The sequence below is a fragment of the Pelophylax lessonae genome, assembly GCF_965119305.1.
Source record: "Pelophylax lessonae genome assembly, chromosome: 1".
Lineage (NCBI taxonomy): Eukaryota > Metazoa > Chordata > Amphibia > Anura > Ranidae > Pelophylax > Pelophylax lessonae.
Window position 1 is genome coordinate 862,468,478 of NC_138768.1, and position 23,166 is coordinate 862,491,643.

Here is a 23,166-nt window from a genome sequence, read left to right on the forward strand (position 1 = left end):
TCCAGGCTCGCCTGCCCCCCCCCCCCCGAACCATACCAGGCCACTTGCCCTCAACATGGGGAGGGTGCTTTGGGGTGACCAAAATAGGGACAAGGGCCTCTCCCTGGACATCCCTGGGCTGTGGTTGTCGGGGTCTGCAGTTGGGGGGCTTAGCAGAATCTGGAAGCCTCCATTAACAAGGGGGCCCCCAGATCCTGCCCCCACCTATATGAATGGATATCGGGTACATCCTAAAGTGTACAAAAAAATAAAGACAAAAGCCAGTTTTTAACAAGTCCTTTATTAAAAAAAAAAAAATAGCGTCCCCCGATGTAAATCTATCGTCAATCACATCACCCGCCTCACCCAAAAAATAGAAAAAAAGAAAAGACGCTCCCGCCTCTTCACACTCCTCCCGCATAATGAGCTGTTTGAGCTGTGACAGCTCTTTTATAGGAATCTGAGGTCACAAGCGCCCCATAATGCACTGCTCAGGTGCAGTGAATAAATTACTGACGTCACGTTTCCTATAAAAGAGCTGTCACAGCTCCAGCAGCTCATTATTCGGGTGCGGCGGCGGGCGAAGTGATTGACGATGGTTTTACTTCGGGGGACACTATTTTTTTTATTTTTTAATAAAGGACTTGTCAAAAACTGGCTTTTGTCTTTATTTTTTGTACACTTTTATGGTGAATGGGTAGGGGTACGATGTACCCGATATCCATTCACATGGGGGGCAGGATCTGGGTGCCCCCTTTTTAAAGGAGACTTCCAGATCTGATAAGCCCCCACCTGCAGACCCTGACAACCACAGCCCAGGGTTATCCAGGAGGAGGCCCTTGTCCCCATCAACATTGGGGGGCATCCTCCCTTTTTATTGTTTTACTTTAAGCATCATTAAAATCACTGCTCCTGTAAAAATGATTGTTTTTTTTTTAAAAAATTTGCATTGCTACATGTTCCCCAGGTCAGTACCCGGGTCCCCATACATTTTTTTTGAGCAATAACTTGCATTTAAGCCTTTAAAATGAGGACTTTTGATTTTTCATGTTCGAGTCCTATAGGCTTCAATAGAGTTTGCATGTCCTAACAAACTTTTCTGGTGCGAACCAATCCGGGGCGGGGGGGGGGGGGGTGATGTTCGGCTCATCATTACTCCCAGGCTGTGTCTGTCTGACACAAAGGTGAGCCATTATACGGCAAGAATGTCAGTGCATTGTTTACACTAATAATCAGTGCCCATCAGTGCAGCCTATCTGTGCTCATCAAAGCAGCCTGTCAGTGCCATCTATTGGTGTTCGTCGATGCCCATCAGTGCTGCCTATCAGTGCCACCTATCAGTGCTCACCAATGCAGCCTATCAGTGCCACCTATCTGTGCTCAATGCCCATTAGTGCCACCTATCAGTGCTCATCGATGCCCATCAGTGCCACCTATCAGTGCCCATCAGTGCCACTTATCAGTGCTCATCAATGCCGCCTATCAGTGTCCATCAGTGCCACCTACCAATGCTGAATGACCATTAGTGCCACCTATCAGTGCTCATCAATGCCCATCAGTGTCACCTATCAGTGCCCATCAGTGCTGCCTATTAGTGCCCATTGATCCCAGCTATCAGTGCCTATTAGTGCCACCTATCAGCCCTGGCTTTCAGTGCCACCTATTCGTGCTCATCAATGCCGTCTGCCTCCTTAGCAGGACTCTGAGCTGACAGCATTTCTCTCATATAGCTCAAAGCCGGCGTTGACAGTTCCCCCTCCTCTCTCCTTTCTCCCTCATATGGATAGGAGAAGTGTAAGGTTAATGAGCTTGCGGTGCACACAGGAGGAGAGAGGCGGAGGGAGAAGGAGCAGGTCATTTGTCTCCTCTCCCATCTGTATGAGGGAGGAGGGGGAACTGTCAATGCCGGCCCCCAAGCTATATGAGAGAGACACTCTCCGCTCAGAGCCCTACCACTAGAAACCCTGCTGGAGCCACTCCCCCCGACCCCCCCCCCCCCCCCAAGTATTGTTTTACTTTAAGCATCAGTAAAATCACTGCTCCTGTAAAAATGATAGTTTTTTAAAAAAAAAAAATTGCATTGCTACATGTTCCCCAGGTCAGTACCCGGGTCCCCATACATTTTTCTTCAAAGAAGAAAGAAGATATGCTATATATGCCAATCAAAGATCACTGAATCTAAGGGGTTAGCTATCAGATCCATCTAAAACAGTCAATGGACTAAAAAGATGGTACCTGAGCCTCAGGAAGCAGATACGAGGTTTTGCCTGTAATGTTGTCCTTTTTTAGGTGCTGGACCCTGGGATCCGGACGCTTTGAATACCAAACCCCAAAGGCGCTCTATGCAGGGTGCTCTACAGGTCCAAGGCCATGACCCCTCTAAAACAAGGGGACCCTGTCCTTGAAGGTCGCCAAGACAAAGCTTGCCGTGAAGGGTGAAGATTGGATTCCTGTTTCAAACAGAATCCTGCGGCAGGACTGGTGAGTCCAATTTAAAATATTTACACATACAGCAAAGCTTGAAGGTAAAAATTGCTGGCATGATTGCAGATTGTAAATATTTTATACACTGTTCCCTTTAAAAGATAACGGAGACCGAGTGCCATGTGAGTCTCTGCATGAGACTATGGATGATAAGCCAAAGGCAAAATACATCTTATTAAGCATTTTTTCTTTGCTTGTTTTTCTGACACACTGTTTTCACCCTGTGCTGATCACCTGAAAGGTATCATCTGTGACAAACCATTGTGTGCATGAGACTGTGGCTGTTAAGCTATGCAAAATACATCTTGTTGAAAGCTCTGGCTTTTCCTTAGGGATTAAATGTGCCAATTATATAAATTGTGATTATATGAGCTTGTGCAGTTGTGGGATTGTTGCAAAGTTTGTTTAAACATTATTTCTTTGCCTATTGTTATCACACTGTTTTTTTGCCCTGGGCTGATCACATGAAAGGTATCAGCTGTGATAAACAAAATTCAACCTAAGCTGCTCTTACCACATGTGGTTGCTGTTTTCGCCTTGGTGCATAAGCGCCCGCATATTCGTCACCTCCCTTGATAGCGTATCTGTGGCGAAGGCCCATTCGCGCACGTGAGAGAGCATCTTCGCCTTTTTAAAACAGGCGTACGCCGCATGGAGGGCGTGTTTGAACGTGATTGGCATGCACGTAGATGCCATGTAACAATACAGCATAAATGGGCGCAATTTAGAAGGAACTGTTTCCAACGCACTAGCCTCTGTCAGAGGCTGAATGGGACACAGAGCAGCAGCAGTTGGGTTGCGTGAGTCACTGTGGGTGTATGTTACTTGCACAAACAGGTCCTGTATCTTGGGATAATCAGTGCTGTGTGCGATAAGCAGTATAAGCTTGGCACAAGCCTTGAGTACACTGAAGTTAGTACCTCAAGTGTGTCTTGCTATAAAGCAATGTCTGCCTGAAAAAGGGCTGGGGGGGGCACAGTTGGAAGAGGCACTGTGATGCCACCATCAGGCCTTGAAGGTCCTAGCCATGCTTCCTCTGCATCTACTCCCCCTGAAGAGCCAGAGGAGACCAGCAAATCTGAGCCATTAAGGTTGTCAGGCAAAGTAGCTACTCCAAGTGCTTCTGCCGCAACCTATGTCACTAAGGACGATTTGGCATCGGCATTAGCCAGCCTTGAGGGAGGAAACGTGATAGATCCCCCTCACCTGAGCTCTGAATCAGTTCAGGATTGGGCAGAGGATGTGGAAGAAGTAGCTGATGATGACCCTATGGAAGGTCAAGCTGAGGTTTCCACTTCTGGGGAGCCAGGGTCAGAGGAGTATCTATCAGCCTCCCAAACTCAGATATTTTTAGTTCAGTCTCTTACTGAAATGGTCTGGTCTGGATACAAATTTCCTCCCTTAGAGACGGCTGAAGTCTCTTTTTCCTCTCTAGGCTCACTGCGCCCTCCTCATAGTCCTTGAATGTTTCCCATACATCCACTCTTGAAGCAAGAAATGTATAAAGATTGGAACCATCCTGATAGGATTTTTGTTCCTCCTAAAAGGTTTTCACTATTGTATCCTATGCAGGAAAAGTTTACTAAGAAATAGAATATACCCACCGTTCGATGCTGCCGTTTCTTCAGTTAATAAGAGTTTGTCCTGCCCTGTGGATAATGCCCATGTTTTTAAAGATCCAGCAGATAAGAAGTTGGAATCTTTATTGATATTGAAAGCCTCCTTTGCGGTTGCAGGATCTGTGATACAACCAGCAGTGGCGGTCATAGGAGTTTTTCAGTCTTTAAAAGACCATATGAAGCGAGTGTCCAAGACAGTTCCTTCAAGGAGAGTCTGTGGAAGATCTGTCAGATCTAACTCGCACTTTATGTTTTGCAGTGGATGCTCTTACGGACTCCATAAGGCAAATGTCACGGGTTGCTCTGATGACAGTACATATGCGCAGAATCCTTTGGTTAAAGAGCTGGTTTGTGGAATTACCAAGTAAAAGGTTACTGGCTGACTTCCCTTTTCAGGGCGAACGCATTTTTGGTGACAATCTGGATAAGTAGATCCAAAAGATCTGGGGGGGAGGGGGGCAGAGTACATTGCTACTTGTAAAAAGGAAGAGCAAGCATCCTTCTTTTAAGATCCCGAGCACTCATACCACCAGTGCTTTTAATTACAGATGGTGACGACAGCCTCAGGCATCTGGCTCCAGAACCAAGCCTACAGGGCAGGTTCAGAAAAAGCCCTGGGCTCAGAGATCAGCCAAGCCTTCCTCTAAGTCTTCTCTGTGAAGGGGCGCCTCCACTCACTTGGGTGGGGGGAAGGCTGCTTTGGTTTGCGAAGGTTTGGGTGGAAACAATCCAAAACAACTGGGTTATCTCCACTATTTCACCATTTTAAAAAAAATGGTCTCTCTTTCTGGTGTTGGACCACCTGAGGGCCCAAAAAGTGATAATTGAGGTTCCGGAGGTTTTTACTCAAACCTGTTCATAATCCCAAAACCAAGTGGGGATGTGAGACTAATTCTGAATCTCAAAGTTTGAAACCAGTTTCTGAACGTTCGTATTTTCCGTATGGAGTCAATTTGTTCAGTCATAGCCTCCCTGCAGGGAGAGAATTTTCTAGCATCCATAGACATCAGGGATGCACATCTTCACATGCCTATATTCCAGGCTCATCAAAGGTTTCAATGCTTTGCAACAGAAAACCATCTTTTTCAGTTTGTGGCTCTGCCCTTTGGGTTAGTCACAACTCCAATAGTGTTCACAAATATCCTAGCTCCAGTATTGGCTGCTCTAAGGTCCAGAGGGATATCTGTAATAGGATATCTGGACAATCTATTACTTATAGATAGATTGACTTCGGCTCTAAGCCTAAATGTACTCCAGACAGTACAGTTCCTAGAAAGACTGCATTGGATACTGAACTTGGCAAAGTCAGCATTACAGCTGGTCCAGCGTCTAGAATATCTGGGTCTTCTTGTGGACACAATACAGGCAAAGATTTTCTTGCCAACAAGAAAGGTCACAGACCTGAAGGATCTGGTTTGGTCCATAGTAAGGCTGAGATATCCTTCTATACGTCTTTGCATGATGTTATTGTGGAAAATGGTGTCCGCATTTGAGGCAATTCCCTATGCTCAATTTCATGCCAGACCCTTACAGAACAACATTCTGTCTACATGGACCGGAAGGGTTCAGTCTCTGGACTGGTCCATGTCTCTGGTACCAAGAGTACGTCAGAGTCTGAATTGGTGGATGATGGCCAGAAATCTGGAGAAGGGGAAATCCTTTCTTCCAGTAACCTGGAAGGTGGTGAATACAGATGCCAGTCTCTCCTACTGGGGAGCGGTTCTGGAGGAGGCCACTGTCCAGGGGAAATGGTCTTGGGTAGAGAGAGGTCTCCCCATCAACATTCTGGAAATCCGAGCAGTCAGTCAGGCTTTGAAATACTGGATGCCCAGACTTTGGAGTCACCCTGTCAGGGTGCAATTCGACAATGCCATGGCTGTGGCTTATATCAACCATCAAGGAGGCACAAAGAGTCAGTCAGCCCAGAAAGAGGTGGATATCATCCTATCCTGGGCAGGGAAGTTTGGGCCATGCCTGACAGCAGTTTTTTTTCCAGGAATAGAGAACTGGCAGGCAGATTTTTTGAGCTGTCAACAGTAGTTTCCGGGGAAATGGTCCTTACATACTGAGGTTTTTCAATCAAACTGCCTACGCGGGGGGGTCCCAGACATAGATCTGTTGGCAACCAGGTTCAACAAGTTGAAGAGATTTGTGTCCAGGACAAGGGATCCACTCACAGTCGGAATGGATGCTTTAGTGGCTCCTTAGGAGGAGTATTCCCTGATTTATGCCTTTCCTCAGGTGCAGCTGATACTGTGTCTGTTGCGCAGGATCCAGCTACAGGGGAAACCAGTAATCTTGGTAGCTCCGGCATGGCAGGGGAAGGTTTGGTATGCACACATCCAGATGTTGGCAGTGACGAGGCCTTGGGTTCTTCCACTGCGTCTGGACCTGCTATCTCAAGATCCGATATTTCACACTGCTGTACAGTGTCTTAATTTGACGGCTTGGCTATTCAAGTCTTAATCTTGAAGGAGCGGGGTGTATCTGGCCCTGTAGGTTATACCCTGATAAATGCTAGGAAAGCAGTCTCTAGAAACATTTATTACAGGGTCTGGAAATCCTACATTACCTGGTGTGAAGCCAGGAAATTTCATCCTCGCAAACATAACACCGGGAGAATTCTAGCGTTTCTTCAAGCAGGGGTAGATATGAAATTAGCCTTGAGTACTATTAAAGGGCAAATTTCAGCCTTATCGGTTTTCTTCCAAGAACCGATCACTTACCATTCGTTGGTTTAGACCTTCGTCCGGGGAATGTTACATTCGCTTCCACCTGTGAAGCCACCATTATGTCCTTGGGACTTAAATTTGGTGCTGGCAGTTTTACAAAGACAGCATTTTGAACTTCTGTGGCAGGTTCCCCTGGTTCTTTTGACCAGGAAACTGGTCTTTTTGATTGCGATAACTTTGGCTAGAAGGGTATAAGAACTAGCAGCTCTTTCTTGTAAAGAGCCATTCTTGATTTTTTATCAAGATAGGGTGATTCTACATACACACCCAGGTTTCTTGCCCAAGGTGGTGTCCGCCTTTCATTATACTACCTTACTTTTTTCCAAATCCTCACTCAGAGGATGAAAAGTTATTGCATTCTCTCGATGTGATGTGTGCACTTAAGTTTTACTTGGAAAGATCAGCTTGGATTCGTAAGACCGAGAGCTTGTTTGTGCTGCCAGAAGAGCCCAGGAAGGGGTTGGCAGCATCTAAGTCTACAATTTCTTATTGGATTCGCCAAGTTATTACCCAGGCATATGATTTAGAAGGGAAGGCTCCACCTTTTCCTGTAAAGGCACATTCCACCAGAGGAGCAGGTGCCTCTTGGGCACATCACCATCAAGCCTCTATGGCTCAGATTTGCAAGGCCGTGACCTGGTCGTCGGTGCATATGTTCACTCGTTTCTATTGAGTGGATTTTGGGACCCAGGAGGAATCTGCATTTGGCCGCAGTGTTCTGCAGGCAACAGCGTAATCCTTTTTGTGGTTGGATGGCGGTATTTTTTTGGTGTCCCCCTCACCTCAGATGCATTTCTTTGGGACATCCCATATGTTATGATTTATGGCTCTGTGTCCCATGATGTACGAAAAGAAAAATTGATTTTTTTTAATACAGACTTGCCTGTAAAATCCATTTCTTAACGTACATCATGGAGCACAAGAGGTCCCTCCCCTCTTCTATGGGGCCTTTACTGCTTGCTACAAAACTGAGGTTCTTCCTGTGTGGGAGGGGTTATATAGGGGGACATCCTTTCTGATTGGTTGCCAGTGTCCTTCACCTGTAGGTGGCTATATAACCCATATGTTAGGATTTATGGCTCTGTGTCCCGTGATGTACTTCAAGAAATGGATTTTACAGGCAAGTCTGTATTAAAAAAATCTATTTTTAAAAAGACCTATTGTGCCTTTCATAAAATAGCTTGGAGCATTTGTTTTCTAAAATGGGGTCATTTTGTGAGTGTTTCCACCATCCTGGTGCTTCAGGGAGTCCAAAAATGTGTGAGGTAGTCGGGAAATTAGATGCGTAATTTTTGCCCCTGGAACGCATGAAGGTTGTCATGAGTCTGCAGTAATGTTTCATGTCCCCACTGTCTGCTTACCTCTCTGGTCTGTGTATCAGCTTTAGGGACCGTGCTCTCACACCAGTGTGTTTAAGTAATCTTCTCTCAACATGGCTCCACCCCAGCCTCTAACAGGAAACACAATATTAACCTGCGCACTGCAAGCCATCTTTGTCCAAGCAACCTTTGGCTCGTTCTCCTGACTATCCCTTTTGGCCCTGCACTGCTGCTTCCTTTCCATCCACCAGAGCCAGCCGTGATAGTGAGCTGGGAGACCCTGGGGGCCGCGACCTGGAGTCAGCTGCAGCCAAGTCCATCCTCACCATCAGATGCTCTGGTGAAAATCTGCTGGCTCTTAGACTCCTCACCCTGGGGAATCCTATGCTCTAGCTTCCTGTCCAGGACCGTGGCTGCGACCCTGTGTAGCTGCTTTTCTGAACCATCGACCCTAAGCACTCAGCCGTTGGATTCACAACCTCCCTTGGTGCGCTCCCCATCACTTGCTCCCGCAGGGGACGCTGACAAAGGTGCTCCTTGGATTTTGGGTCCCTCTATGTAACTAGACTGTGAAAAAATCTAACACATGTGGTGTTCCCATACTCAGGCGGCATGGCAGAATGTGTTTTGGGGTGTAATTGTAAGTATGACTATGCTGTGTATGAGAAATAACTTGTTAAAATTACAACTTTGTAAAAAAAATGATTTAATTTCTTAATTTTCCAAAATATTTTAACAAAAAATTACAACTTCAAAAACTCCCCATGCCTCTTACTAATTGCCTTGAACTGTCTGCTTCCAAAAAGCGGTAATTTTAGGGGAAATTTGTACTGTTCTGGCATTTTAGCTCCTCAAAAAATGGGAGGCCATCAGTACATCAGGACTGATCAGTTTTCAAATGTATATACCGTGGTTTGTACTTTGTAGATTCTATGACTTTCACATAGACTAAATATTATACACTGACTTGGGTTATTTTTACCTAAGAAATGTAGTGGAATACATATTGGCCTAAATTTATGATTATTTATTTGCTAAATTTAATAACAAAAATAACAACTATGATATACTTTTTTATTTTTTTTTACAATTTTTTTTTTCATGTATAAACTTGAGTATAAGTCGACCCGAATATAAGCCGAGACCCCTAATTTTACCACAAAAAAGTGGGAAAACGTATTGACTCGAGTATAAGCCTAGGGTGGGAAATGCAGCAGCTACTGGACCCAACTGGACCACCACGAGACACAAAACAGGGGCTGCGGGCATGGTACAGGAGATGGCGCAGGTCATAGTATAGGCAATGCACAGGTCATGGTAAGGGCATGGCACAGGTCAGGGCACAGGTGATGGTACAGGCATGGCACAGGTCATTGTATAGGCATGGCACAGGTCATGGTATAGGCATGTCACAGGTCATGGTACAGGCATGGCACAGGTCATGGTACAGGCATGGCACAGGTCACAGTACAGGCATGGCACAGGTCATGGTACAGGTGATGGTATAGGCATAGCACAGGTGATGGTATAGGCATGGCACAGTAAGTACAGGCATAGCACAGTATGTAAAAGGCATTTCACAGTATGTACAGGCATGGCACAGTATGTAGAATTTTTGCAATGGCACAGTATGTACAGGCATGGCACAGTATGTACGGGCATGGCACAGGAGATGCAGTGCTGCGGGCATGGTACAAGAGAATGTTCTGTACCATGCCCGCAGCACTGCATGAGGAAATGCAGTGGCTGCGGAGGAGTCTCACTTACCTGTCAGTGGGGCGCCTTCAATTTAAAAATCGCACCAATACGTCACCGCAAATGCGCCGCTGATGCTCGGGAAAGCCCGAACACGTTCGACTATTCCCGGGCATGCGGCACATGCGCAGTGACACGTCGGCGCCGAGCGGCGCCATTTTTAAAAAGACAGTGAAGCCAGTGACTCGAGTGTAAGCCGAGGGGGGCATTTTCAGCATGAAAAAACATGCTGAAAAACTCGGCTTTTACTCAAGTATATACGGTATATAGCAAAAAATATAAAACCCAGTAGTGATTAAATACCACCAGAAGAAAGCTCTATCTGTCTCAAAAAATTATAAAAATTGTCATTCAAAGTGTAAATGCATTGAAAGCTGAAAATTGGCCTGGACTGGAAGGGGGTGAAAGTGTCTGGAGGTGATTAAACAGCCAGGACGTTGTGACTGGAAAATAAAATGACCGTTCTTCTTACCTCCTGGCATACTTTGGCCAAACATCACAGGTGATGCCCCAAATGAAGATCCTGTTAAAACATCACAGAAAGGAAACTAAAATTAGTATTTTTACCTTCAACCTCTGACAGATTTTCCTACTTGTTCCCTATGTACAGTACCTGGTACATTTCTCACTGTCACATATCCTGGGGACTGGACAAATATTGATCTTTCTGGATGTCCCCAAATCCTTCCTTTACAAACCTCAGATGCTAATTCTAAAGTGGAGAAATGCCTAGCCTCATCTTAGGCTCTCCCAGACAGTTACATAGTTGGTGAGGTTGAAAAAGACATCAGTCCATCCAGTTCAACCCATAATGTGTGTGTTTACTGTTAACCGTACATTGTTGTGGTCTTTAAGGTGCCCATCTAATCGTTTTTTGAAAATATGGATGCTCCCTGCTGATACCACTGCTTGTGGAAGAGAGTCCCACATCCCTACCACTCCGACAGTAAAGAACCCCTTACGTAGTTTACAGTCTACCCCTAAGCAGTGGCAGTACAAGGCCATTTAGAGCCCAGGGCAAACATGCCAAACTGCGTCCCCCCCCCCCCCCCCAAGGTGTATGAGCATTATGTGTTAGCAAAAATCCCCCTACCCCAAAAAAAATAATAATTAAGCACTAATCTGCACGCTTGCCCCTAAGCATACATTTCCCCATCTCCTAGGACAAATCCACCCCTCCCTCCCTGCTGAAATACACCCTTCCTGCTCAAATCTTTGCCCCCCCCCCCTATCTCCCCTTCCAGTTCAAATCCTCTCTCTCTCTAAATCCCCCAGCACACCCACCCCCAAAAAAATAAAAAAAATCCCAGCACAAATCCCCCCCCACCTCCCAAATTTCCTCTCCTAGCACAAATACTCCCAATCATCCTTACTGGCACAATCCCCCCCCCCCCCCAAAAAAAAAAAAACTGAATTTTTGTAAAATCTTACCTGTAAAATTCCTTTCTCTGAGTCCTCCGACAGTCGCCGCCTCTTCATATTCGTCACATATAGGGTATTAGACTTTGCTCCGAAGGAGTAGCTAGGCAACAGAATATGTTAACATTAAAGCTTTTAACATATCCCACCCTCAAGGGGTGTTCCCCTTAGTCAATACCCTCCTACTTCCTGCAAGCATATCTCAGTTTCAGTGGAATAGCAGTAGAGTATACAACCAAACCCCAAAAGAGGGGCGGGGGCGGCGACTGTCGGAGGACTCAGAGAAAGGAATTTTACAGGTAAGATTTTACAAAAATTCAGTTTTCTCTTACGTCCTCCGACAGTCGCCGCCTCTTCATATTCATCACATATGGGGACGTCCCAAAGCAGTGCAAACATGAGGGGTGGGAAACGCATCCGCGCCGAAAGGCAACGCAGTCTCCACATCAAAGAAAGGAACCTTACCAAAGGAAGGAAACCAGCTGGGCTACAGGAAAAACAATTGCTCAACAGGAGCAACAACCCAGGAAAAGACAAAGAACCAGGGGATAAAAAACTTATCCCAACAGCCAGAGGTCCCCAACAAGGGACCCTAGGGAATTGCCGCACTAAGACACTTGCGGCCAAAGGAAGCATCAGCCGATGCCTGAACATCTACTTTGTAGAATTTTGTGAAAATGTGCACGGTCGACCAGGTCGCCGCCTTACACACCTGGGCTACAGAAGCCCCATGACGACAGGCCCAAGACGTACTCAGAGACCTAGTAGAGTGCGCCTTCACCGGCACAGGAGGAACCTTCCCCTGCAAGGCATACGCCTGTTCAATGGTCTGCCTGATCCATTTGGCGACGGTAGAGGCCGACGCCGCCATGCCCTTCCGAGGACCCTCAGGAAGAACAAACAAAGAGTCCGTCTTTCGAAAAGACTCAGTCGATTTAAGGTAAACCCTAATCGCCCGAACAACATCCAAAGAATGAAGTCTCACCTCCTTAGGATGTTTAGGCTTCGCACACAGCGAAGGCAAGACAATATCCTCATTAAGATGGAATTCCGAAACTCGCTTCGGAAGAAAAGAAGGATTAGGTCGCAAGACCACCTTATCCAAATGAATGACCAATTACGGAGACTTGCAGGACAAGGCCGCCAGCTCCGACACTCTGCGAGCCGAAGTGATCGCAACCAAAAAGGCGACCTTTTTGGACAACATAGACAACGAGATCTCCCTGATCTGTTCAAAAGGAGCAAGTTGTAACACAGATAGAACGAGATTCAAGTCCCAAGGGGGCAGAGGATCCCTCCTAGGAGGAACCAGATGCCGCACTCCCTGAACAAAAGTGCCAACCAAGGTGTTGGAAGCCACGGGACGTTTCAAACAGAACGGCCAGCGCAGACACCTGACCCTTTATCGTAGCCAGCGCCAAATGCTGCTCTACACCTGTTTGAAGGAAGGACAGCACTCGGGAAACCGAGTACGTACGAGGTGAAAACCCCCTGGACTCACACCAGGCAAAATAGGCCTTCCAAGTACGGTAGTAAACCTTCCCCGAGGAGGATTTCCTCGCGTTGATCAAGGTATGAACGACCTCTGGGGAGAGACCCTTCTCCTTCAGGACCTCGGTCTCAACAGCCAGGCCGTCAAAGCCAGCGACTGTAAAGCAGGATGGTATATCGGCCCTTGAGACAGGAGATCGTCTCGAAGAGGCAGACGCCACGGGGCGTCGACCGCCAGATTCACGAGGTCTGCGTACCAGTACCGGCGAGGCCAGTCCGGTGCCACAAGAATCACCGTGCTGCGTTCCCAGTGTAACCTGCGAAGGAACCTGGACAGCAACTGAATTGGTGGAAACGCGTACATCAGCTTGTACTGATGCCACGGGGCCACTAACGCGTCCGACGCGTCTGCCCGAGGATCGCGCCTCCTTGCCACGAACCTTCTCACCTTGTTGTTGAGACGAGACGCGAACAGGTCCACATCTGGAAGACCCCACTTCGCGCACAACATCTGGAAGACAGGCGGGTGGAGAGACCATTCCCCCTGATCCAGGGTCTGGCGACTCAGATAGTCCGCCTGCCAGTTCTCCACCCCCGGAATGTGCACCGCCGTTATCGACGGGACATGAGTCTCGGCCCAAGACAGAATGTCGGCCACTTCTCGAGCCGCTCGGGCACTCCTGGTGCCCCCTTGGTGGTTGATATAGGCCACCGCCGTAGCATTGTCCGTCTGCACCCGAACTGGGCAGCCCTGCAGCCGGTCCGTCCAGCGATGAAGACAGAGATTTATCGCAACCAATTCCAGAATGTTGATCGGAAGGGAAGACTCCCCCTCCGACCAAGTTCCCTGGGCGGACAGAACGCCCAGAACACCACCCCAGCCCGACAGGCTGGCATCCGTGGTGATTACCGTCCACGAGATAGGACGAAACGACTTGCCCCCGGACACCATCGGGGACTGGAGCCACCACAGAAGGTCTCTTCTGGTGCGATGACTCAACGAGATTTGAAGATCCAGAGATTGAGGTCGCCCGTCCCACTCGGACAGGATCTCCGCTTGGAGACCCCGCGTGTGAAACTGGGCGAAGGGAATCGCCTCGAAAGCCGAGACCATCAATCCCAGACATCTCATGCACGTCCGCAGAGACGAGTGCGGAACGTCCCTGAGGGACCTGACTTCCTCCTGAAGAGTCCTGAGTTTGTCTTCCGACAGGAAGACCTTCGCCTGCACCGAGTCCAGGATCATTCCCAGGTAGGGAAGACGAACCGACGGACTCAGTGTCGACTTTGGAAGATTTATCGTCCAACCAAACTCCTGCAGAGTTTGCATCATGACAGACAGGTCCTTCTCCAGACCCTGGCTGGTCGCAGACCGAACCAGAATGTCGTCCAGATACCCCAGGACAGAAATGCCCTGGGCTCTCAACAATGCCAGAACCGGTGCAAGCACCTTGGTGAAAACCCGCGGAGCCGAGGCAAGACCAAAGGGCAACGCCACGAACTGGTAATGATCCTCCGCAATGGCGAATCGAAGGTACCTCTGGTGACCCTCGAAAAATGGGGATGTGAAGATACGCATCCTTCAAATCGATGGAGGCCATGAATTCCCCCGGAACCAGGGCAGCCACCACCGACCGCAGGGATTCCATGCGGAACTTGCGAACCCGCACAGAGCAGTTTAGAGCCTTCAAGTCCAGAATTGGACGAACCTTGCCCTCCTTCCTGGGCACGGTGAACAGATTCGAATAAAACCCCCGAAATCTGTCCCGATGAGGCACCGGAACCACCACTCCCTGAGCCCTCAGGTCCCGCACCGCCAGGTGCAGGTCCCGCAAACGCTCTGGAGACAGTTGAAGATTTGAGGGAAAAAATCTGCTCTCCGGCCGAGAGAGAAACTCGATCTTGTACCCAGATCGAACGATCTCCTGAACCCACTTGTCCCGCACGCGGGCCAACCAGGGTTGAAGAAAACCGAGCAAGCGTCCCCCCACCCCAAAACTGGGTGAGGGCGCCCCTTCAGGCCGCACTGTTATGGGCAGCGGATCCGGACTGACCGGACTTCTGTTTACCAGACCAGGGCTTCTTTTGAGAGCCTTGACCTTTGAACGGTTTGCCCTTGTAGTGTGACCGAAAGGCACGAAAGGACCCCTGAGGGGGCCGAAAATTAGCATGCTTCTTCCCAGAAGCCCCCTTAGCCTTGGGGAAATGGGGCAAGAGAGTGCTCTTACCTCCTGTGATCCCCTTAATCAACGCATCCAAGGACTCCCCAAAAAGGCGAGACCCATCATAAGGAAGATTGGCTAAGGTCTTACGTGAAGATTGGTCCACCGATCAACATTTTAACCAAACCAGGCGGCGAGACAACGCCGCCACGCTGTGTACACGTGCAGCCAACGGAACCAAGTCCAAGTCCGCATCACACAGATACATGACACCCTGGTGGATTTGATCCACCATATCCAGGGTCGCCGGCGAGGCCGAATCGGCCACTAGGACGCGCCTAAGCATCTGCGTCCAACTTGCGACAGCCTGGGCCGCCATGAGGGAGGCAAACAGAGCTTTAAGCATAGAACCCGTAACAGAATAAGTGTGACGGGCAAGAGACTTCATTCTCCTATCCGTGGCATCACGGAAAACTGGGGAATCCTCTGCAGGAATCGCAGTGGATTTGTTCAAAACCGCAATAGCGTGATCCACCGGGGGTGGGACACACCACCTTTCATCAGTGGAAGGCGAGAAAGGATAACGCAGCTTGAACCTACTTGGTACAGCAAAAGGTTTGCGTAGAATGCGCCATTGTTCCTTAACAGCGCGCTGAAAATCATCATTGCAGGGAAAAACCTGCGGCGTCCTGCGTTTTCTCTGCGTCCCATAAGCCGCCAAGGCAGCGGGGGGACACACTTCATCCTGCAAATGCAGCGTTTGTTTTATGGAAGCAATCAATTCATCCATGATTGCAAGCTCTTCAGGCGAGCCAGGGGGAGAATTATCAACCCCTTCAACTTCAGCCTCCACCTCGGACCCTACAAGATCCAGGGAGGAGCGGGACCCCGATAAGGAGACCCCCGCCATAACAGCCCCATCACCTTCACCCTCAGAATCAGAGGAAAGAGAGACTCTGGGTCTCTTAGTAGATTCAGCAGCCACCAGCATCTGCACCTGAGCAGCAAGGCCAGCCACAATAGTGGCTAAATCCCCCCCTGGGGGGGAAACAGGGGTCCCCTGGCTTTCCACCAAAGTGGCAGGAAATTTGCCCTCCTGAGAATCCATTGCCCCAATCAAATGCCGGATAATAAAGGGTTAACTGCCCCTTTAACAAGCGCGGCGAGCGCAGCCCACCGCACCACACACAAGCACAATGAGACCCCCACAGGGACAATAAAACTGACACAGACAATGGATAAGAAGGATATAACCTGAGGAGACCCTCGCCGCTGCTGCTGCCTCGATCGGTGTACCCAGGAGAAGAGGAAGTGATGAGACCAGGGCGCTCTATTACAGCCTATGGGAGGCTACAAGAAAATGACCGCCATGCATGTAGAACATGCGGCCGGAGCGAGTGTAGGCAAAATGGCGCCGTTTGGCGCCGAAACCGCCGCTCCACAGTACACTAATGCACACATATATCCATATGTAAAAAAACATGGTAGATCGCCGCAGCGATCGCTGTACAGTGCCCAAACATGCCACAAAACATGCCCCACAGCACACAGCTTCTCACACTGACCAGGCTGACACAGACAGTGTCACACAGCTCTCCCCCCCCCCCCCCTGCAGCCCACAGCATGCAGCCGAGTGATAGGGAGACAAACAGTGAGAACAGAGGCAGGTTACACAGTCCCAGACTGACACCCCCCCAGACAGACAGGTCCCCACATAGATACACTTACCTCACAATGGCGTGGGGGACCCGCACAGGCGAACAAGCCACTGCACATGAGGCAGGGAGAGTCGCATACAAGACGCACAAAATGGGGGTTAAGAAACCGCACAGCGTCCAGTGAGGTAGCCACCTCACCAATCATCCCTGCACCGAACAGGTATGGGTCGTTCACTGCGCCAGGAGCGTTACCTGGCTGAACGCTCGATGGCAGGCTGGAAAGCCACTGACCCACGACCTGCGACCAGGGGGATCAGCCCGAGACCCAGCCCGCACGATCCTCTTCATCCGAAGAACTAACTAATGCTGACAAAAAGAACAGCTAAATAAAGGTAGAGAGAAAACTCAAACAAAAAATCAAAAAAGAAGAAAGAGTCTGGGGCACAATGCCCCAGCACAGAGAGAGCCAGCCACTCCTGACAAGCTAGACATTGAAACTGAGATATGGTTGCAGGAAGTAGGAGGGTATTGACTGAGGGGACCACCCCTTGAGGGTGGGATATGTTAAAAGCTTTAATGTTAACATATTCTGTTGCCTAGCTACTCCTTCAGAGCAAAGTCTAATACCCCATATGTGACGAATATGAAGAGGCGGCGACTGTCGGAGGACGTAAGAGAAAATTGGATTTTTGTCTTACCGTAAAATCCCTTTCTCTGAGGTTCACTGACACAGCTCCATATCTTCTTTAGACCCTTTAGACCCACGGAAACAAATTTGGCTATGCCCCTGAGGCAGTCCCAGGGGATATACTCCCACTTCCTGCTCTAGGACTTCAGTTTGTAACAAGCGGTGTCAGAAGAATACGATGAGGGTGCTGCGGGCCAGAGATACGCTGCGACTCAAGCCGTGAAAAATATCTTGTCCAGGGCTATGCGTCCTCGCGAGGTGTTTCACTCTCCGGACAGTTCCGTCCAGTGAGACTATGTCGTGGCCAACCTAGTGCGGAGCTAACAGTTGGGTTGCGCTCACTGGCCAGACTGGGAAAACCGTAAGGATCTAGGAAATCCAGTGCGTCGCCCAGTCCGGCTGTTGATTGTAGTTCTCACAGGAACCAACTTGATTGTATTTCTCACAGTAACAGAAAATAATAAACAAAGAAAAAATTTCATGCAAAAAGGAAAAAAATGCCAGGACCACAGATCCCAGCAGGGAATAAGGTCCTTACTCCTGACTAGGCAGAAAAAACTGAAGTCCTATAGCCGGAAGTGGGAGTATACCCCTTGGGACTGCCTCAGGGGCGTAGCCAAACTTATTTCCGCCTAGTCCTACTCCTGAGGAGAGAGCAGCATAGCCCCAAGGGTCTAAAGAAGACATCTTCCCCATCCCCCCTCCCAACACAAATCACCTTTCCTAGCACACACCCCCAAATTTCCCCTCCTATAACAATTTTCACCCCCCGATGCCCACCAAATTCCCCCACCCAACAAACATCCCCTCCCCCCAATATCCTTGTGGAGCTCCCCCCCCCCCACCATCTTACATGATACCACAATGCCCAGGGCAGCCACCCCTCCTGCCCACCCCTTGTCCTGGCCCTGCCCCTCTGGGATAACCCTTTATTGGAACAATTTCATACAATTCATGATATTGTCTTATGGCGATACCATGACATTGTAACCCTCACAGATGTTTACCAGGAGGGTACAATGTACTCATTTACTCTCCACTACAATAGAAACATGAACTGCTTCACAGTTTCACTCTGATAGTAGTTTTGTAATCACAATGTCCCAAAGGGTTATTCTCCACTCTTTTTCCCCTTATTGCATACCAAGTTGGGTAAAACACCCCTAACTGTTAAGAATAAATGGCAAACATAAATGCCAATTATGTCTACAAATAAATGGGATGGTATTTGCTCTTCACATACAGTAGGTTAGTCTTACCTGCAGTCAACAACATGTTGACTCATTATACAGGTTAGTACATTATACCCTCAACCTACTTATCCCCTTTTTAATTTCATAAAATTAGAGGTTTTTGCTTTCCTTTAATTGTGTTCATTGTATACAACCTCCAGCAGACTTTATGGAGGTTTCTTTTAAGGTGAGCCCATTAGTTCAGAAATTCACCTTGCAAAGATGATGGCTACGAGGAAGATCACCTTCTGGGTGAGAGTAGTGAAAGGAATGTCTCTAATGTGTTCACATTACAGTTTCTGAAGCAAAGAGAACCAGGTTAAAGTGCCTTCTGAAGCAGTCATGATTGTATGACGAAACACGTCGAGAGTGTAGCCGGATGACGTCATTACGCTGACAGGAATCAGAAGTTGACCATCTTGGATATGTATCTAAAGCCAAAGTCTAACCTTAATGGGGAAATGCTTTTTTAAAGAAAATAATCACATCTATGTGCACTGGATGAAGTGCGCGTATTTTATAAATAAGATGTTAACCCTTTGTTTTAATAAATTGATCTCGAAAGCAGATATATAGCGCAATGAGGTTATTTTTGTTTCTTTGAGCTACTTTTGGAGGAAAGGTGTTCAAATGTGGAGAAAGACACATGAAAGCTTACATGGAGACAAAGCCCTTTTAAAGGGCAAGGCGCAAATTGACAAATTTTGACACCTTTTCAAAAAGTCAAAATCCGAAACATTCAGATAATATTTTTTCAGTCACACAGATTTATCATTCATGCATTTGAAAGAGATTTATATGCTATGTATATGGTTTAGCCATGTCATTAAGCCAACAAGTGTGACGCGAGATGGTAACTTGATCCTTGAGACAGAAGATCCAAATGATCTGGTAGAGCCAATGAGACACCCGCCAGGAGCCTTACCAGGTCAGAGTGCCTTGGTCCATTCAGAGCAATGAGGATCACTGGAATGACTTCCCTCTTGATCCAGCAAAGCAGATGAGGAAGAATTTTTAGGTGAGGGAAGGTATAGCGCAGGGTCAACTGATGCCTCTGAGTCGCCAGAGCATTCACTGCTTCCGATAGTGGATCCATGTACCTTGAGACAAATCTGTCAAGTCTGATATTAAATCTTGAGGCAAGGAATTCCACAGCTGGCATCCCTAACCTGTAAAGCAGGTCCTGTAACCATCTGGTTGTAGGGACCACTCACCTGCATCTCTCTCCTGCCTCTGAGAAAATTAATGTAAGGGGGACTCAGATGTAAGGGGTGCTCTGTGAACTCGGATATAAGTGGAGGCTTTGGTGAGCAGAGACCCCCTTACATCAGTGTTCATCTTTATACCAGAGTCCACAGTTTTCCCCCTTATATCCAAGCCTCCCTTAAATGAGGGTTCCCAGAGCACCCCTTATATCAGAGTTTCCCTTTACATTAGAGTCAACAGAGCATCCTCCTTACAGTGAAATTCTGTGTTGTTGTAAGGAGAGCTCTGTGGACTCTGATGTAAGGTGGCTCTGCAGACTCTGATAAAAGGGGGGCTCTGCGAACTCTGATAAAAGGGGGGCTCTGCGGATCAGCGCCTTGATTATCAGTGTAAGTGTGCCTTGTCACAGGATTGATGGCTATCGGCTTTCAGAGCTGATCACATGGTAAAGGGCCGCTGTGATTGGCCCTTTACCTTGATCTGTGACCAGCTGTGTCTCAAGGGCACAGCGAAAATGGAATGCGTCCGATGCACACCCCGAGGGTACGATGGAGGGCGGGGGTTCTGGGAGGACCTCAATATGTGTGTATCTCACAGGAGAGTTGCAGCAATGTTGTATGGAAATAGCTTTTTCCCTTATTATAATTCCTACTTATTAGCAGATGTTGGGATTTCAGGCAAGACCAGTCATTTATTATCTGTGCACCCATAAAGTAAAGCTGGGTACCCGTGTGTTTGGGGCTTAACTGCTCTGCTGTGAGCAAGCTCCTACTATCACTCTTTTTGCTCTGCTATCAGTTAAATAAGATTCTGAAGATATCATATGATTGCTATAGTGTGGCAGTTCTCTATTGCCTGGTGGAGCTCTGACAGGGTCTCTGGCAAAGTCAGCTTGTAGGGATTGGTACAGATAAAATATAAATGGGGTCTGTCAAGAGTTAACAGTCAGCATAGTTCAGGGGTTATGCATAGATGTCTTTCAGGGCTGTAAGCTGTAGTAGAAAGCTTATGGAGTGTAAGAGAAGCTCAGTGTGTATTGGAACCAGAAGGTCATTACATGCGCATGCTCATAATTCTGAGCAATGGATCACTACAGAACGGGCATTAGCACACACTCACAAGCGTATTAGCGTGTGCACCAGTCTAAGTATGCCTAAGCACAAGTGCACATGTACACGCACGGGCACGCACACTGTCCCTAAATGGTCTTTTTAAGCTGGACTATGACATGAACAGATTGCTGAGTGGTCTTCATCTATTTCCTGTTTAACCTGCTTCTTGACCTGCTATATCTGCCTACCCATACACGACCCAGCTTGCCCTTGACCAATCTCTGGAAACCTGCCTGCCTATTGTGACCTAGGCTTGTACTCTGACCCTGCTTCTGACCCTCGCTGCCTGACTGTGTACTGACCCCAGCCTGTATCTTGACTCTGCCTCTGTACCTTCGCTGCCTGCCTGTTGATGACCTATTGGCTTTTGTCCTGGCTACGCTCCTGCCTGCTGATCAAGCTACACTGTGCTCCAGTTGCTGGTTCCTGCCTGGTTATCCACGGTCACCTGCTTCCTGCAAACTACAGCTGGCGCTGCCTGTTTTACCAGCTCTCGGAACACTGTGTCCTCACACCTTTTGTCATCACTACCAGGGGTGTTGGACAAGAGGTGCAAGAGAAGCCCCTTCTACAGCTTGTAGTCCACCAGGTATGTGACGCTCAGTTAAGTTGTTTGGCTTTTAGTGAGCTTTTAACTGCAGGTTAACTAAAACTAAAAACATGAACTAAAACCCAAAACTATCCATTCATCAAGTTTCCTCTTGCATAATATACTGTATCTAAGTCCTGTGAAAAAAGGACAGTTTGAGGCTCTGAATCTGAAAGTGCAAGTGGTAAATAATTCAATGAATAAATAATAAATATGTGAACATAAAATGAAATGAATAAATAATGCAATAATTGATAAAGTGCAAAAATGAATCCAGTGCACAAATTACATAACATTAAATTGACATAAAGTCCATTAATCCAGAAAGGGCAAAAAATTCTTCCAGTGCAAATATTCCGCCACAAAAGTGACAACAAAGTGCTGAACAAATCTTCTTGCTTAAAAAGTGCCAGTGCTTAAAGTTATCCTTCACCCCATGGATGTGTTCGTAACTCACCAGAAATCAGAGGGTCCCCAGGACCCAACTCGCTCTAAAGTTGGTAAATTGCCTTCTTAAATGGATGGTATGGTTTTGATGGGTGGCCTCCCTGGGCTCAGAGAAGCGACGAACCGGAAGTAGTGGCCAGACCAACCGGTTCGTCACTTCCGCCCCCTGTTGGAACGCACCTTGGAACGCGCGCTGTTACCAAGCAGCGTTCAGGCATTATGCACCTTGGCACCTGCTGTCCAAACTACTGTGAGTGTACCATTTATTGATTTGGGCAACTCACCAGAAATCAGAGGGTCCCCAGGACCCAACTCGCTCTAAAGTTGGTAAATCGCCTTCTTAAATGGATGGTATGGTTTTGATGGGTGGCCTCCCTGGGCTCAGAGTAGTCTAATATATACTTAATAAACAAGCAAAAAATTGGGGGAGCAAACCCTGAACATGTATATCTAAAGCCGGTGCAGCTATGGACCAAGCAACATGTATATTAAAAAAGAATAGCTCAACCATGCAAAAGAAATGACTATCAAATATGGAGACCATCCATAAATAAAAATGGGGATTTAGTTCCACCATATGGCCATATCGTGCTCAAGCCCACCACTGCGTCAAAGTACCCCATTATCGGTGGGTCCTACACTATCCATAAAAAAGGGGTGAATCCAGCCTCTCTTACCCTTGGAGACAACGCTCCTTGCTGGGAAGGTGTGCTAATGCACTGCAGGGGACTCCTCCTATATCTACTTGATAGAGGACACCAATAGAGTACAGGTGTGTGTGGGGGATGGGAAAAGGGTAAGAGAGGCTGGATTAACCCCTTTTTTATGGATAGTGTAGGACCCACCGATAATGGGGTACTTTGACGCAGTGGTGGGCTTGAGCACGATATGGCCATATGGTGGAACTAAATCCCCATTTTTATTTATGGATTGTCTCCATATTTGATAGTCATTTCTTTTGCATGGTTGCGCTATTCTTTTTTAATATACATGTTGCTTGGTCCATAGCTGCACCGGCTTTAGATATACATGTTCAGGGTTTGCTCCCCCAATTTTTTGCTTGTTTATTATGTATTCGGTCTGACCAGACTTATGAGGTTTAGCATCCCATCCCCCACACACACCTGTACTCTATTGGTGTCCTCTATCAAGCAGATATAGGAGGAGTCCCCTGCAGTGCATTAGCACACCTTCCCAGCAAGGAGCGTTGTCTCCAAGGGTAAGAGAGGCTGGATTCACCCCTTTTTTATGGATAGTGTAGGACCCACTGATAA

General features: G+C 47.7%; 1 protein-coding gene across 1 annotated transcript in view; it reads right to left on the minus strand.

The window, feature by feature from the left end:
- The window catches only part of LOC309550151 (von Willebrand factor A domain-containing protein 5A-like), a 132,177-nt gene that overhangs the window by 26,214 nt on the left and 82,797 nt on the right, over positions 1 to 23,166 (minus strand). Inside the window, exon 15 of the mRNA XM_082250587.1 lies at positions 10,361 to 10,411. Coding sequence (XP_082106713.1) covers positions 10,361 to 10,411 — 51 coding nt within the window. The remainder of the gene's footprint in view (positions 1 to 10,360; positions 10,412 to 23,166) is intronic.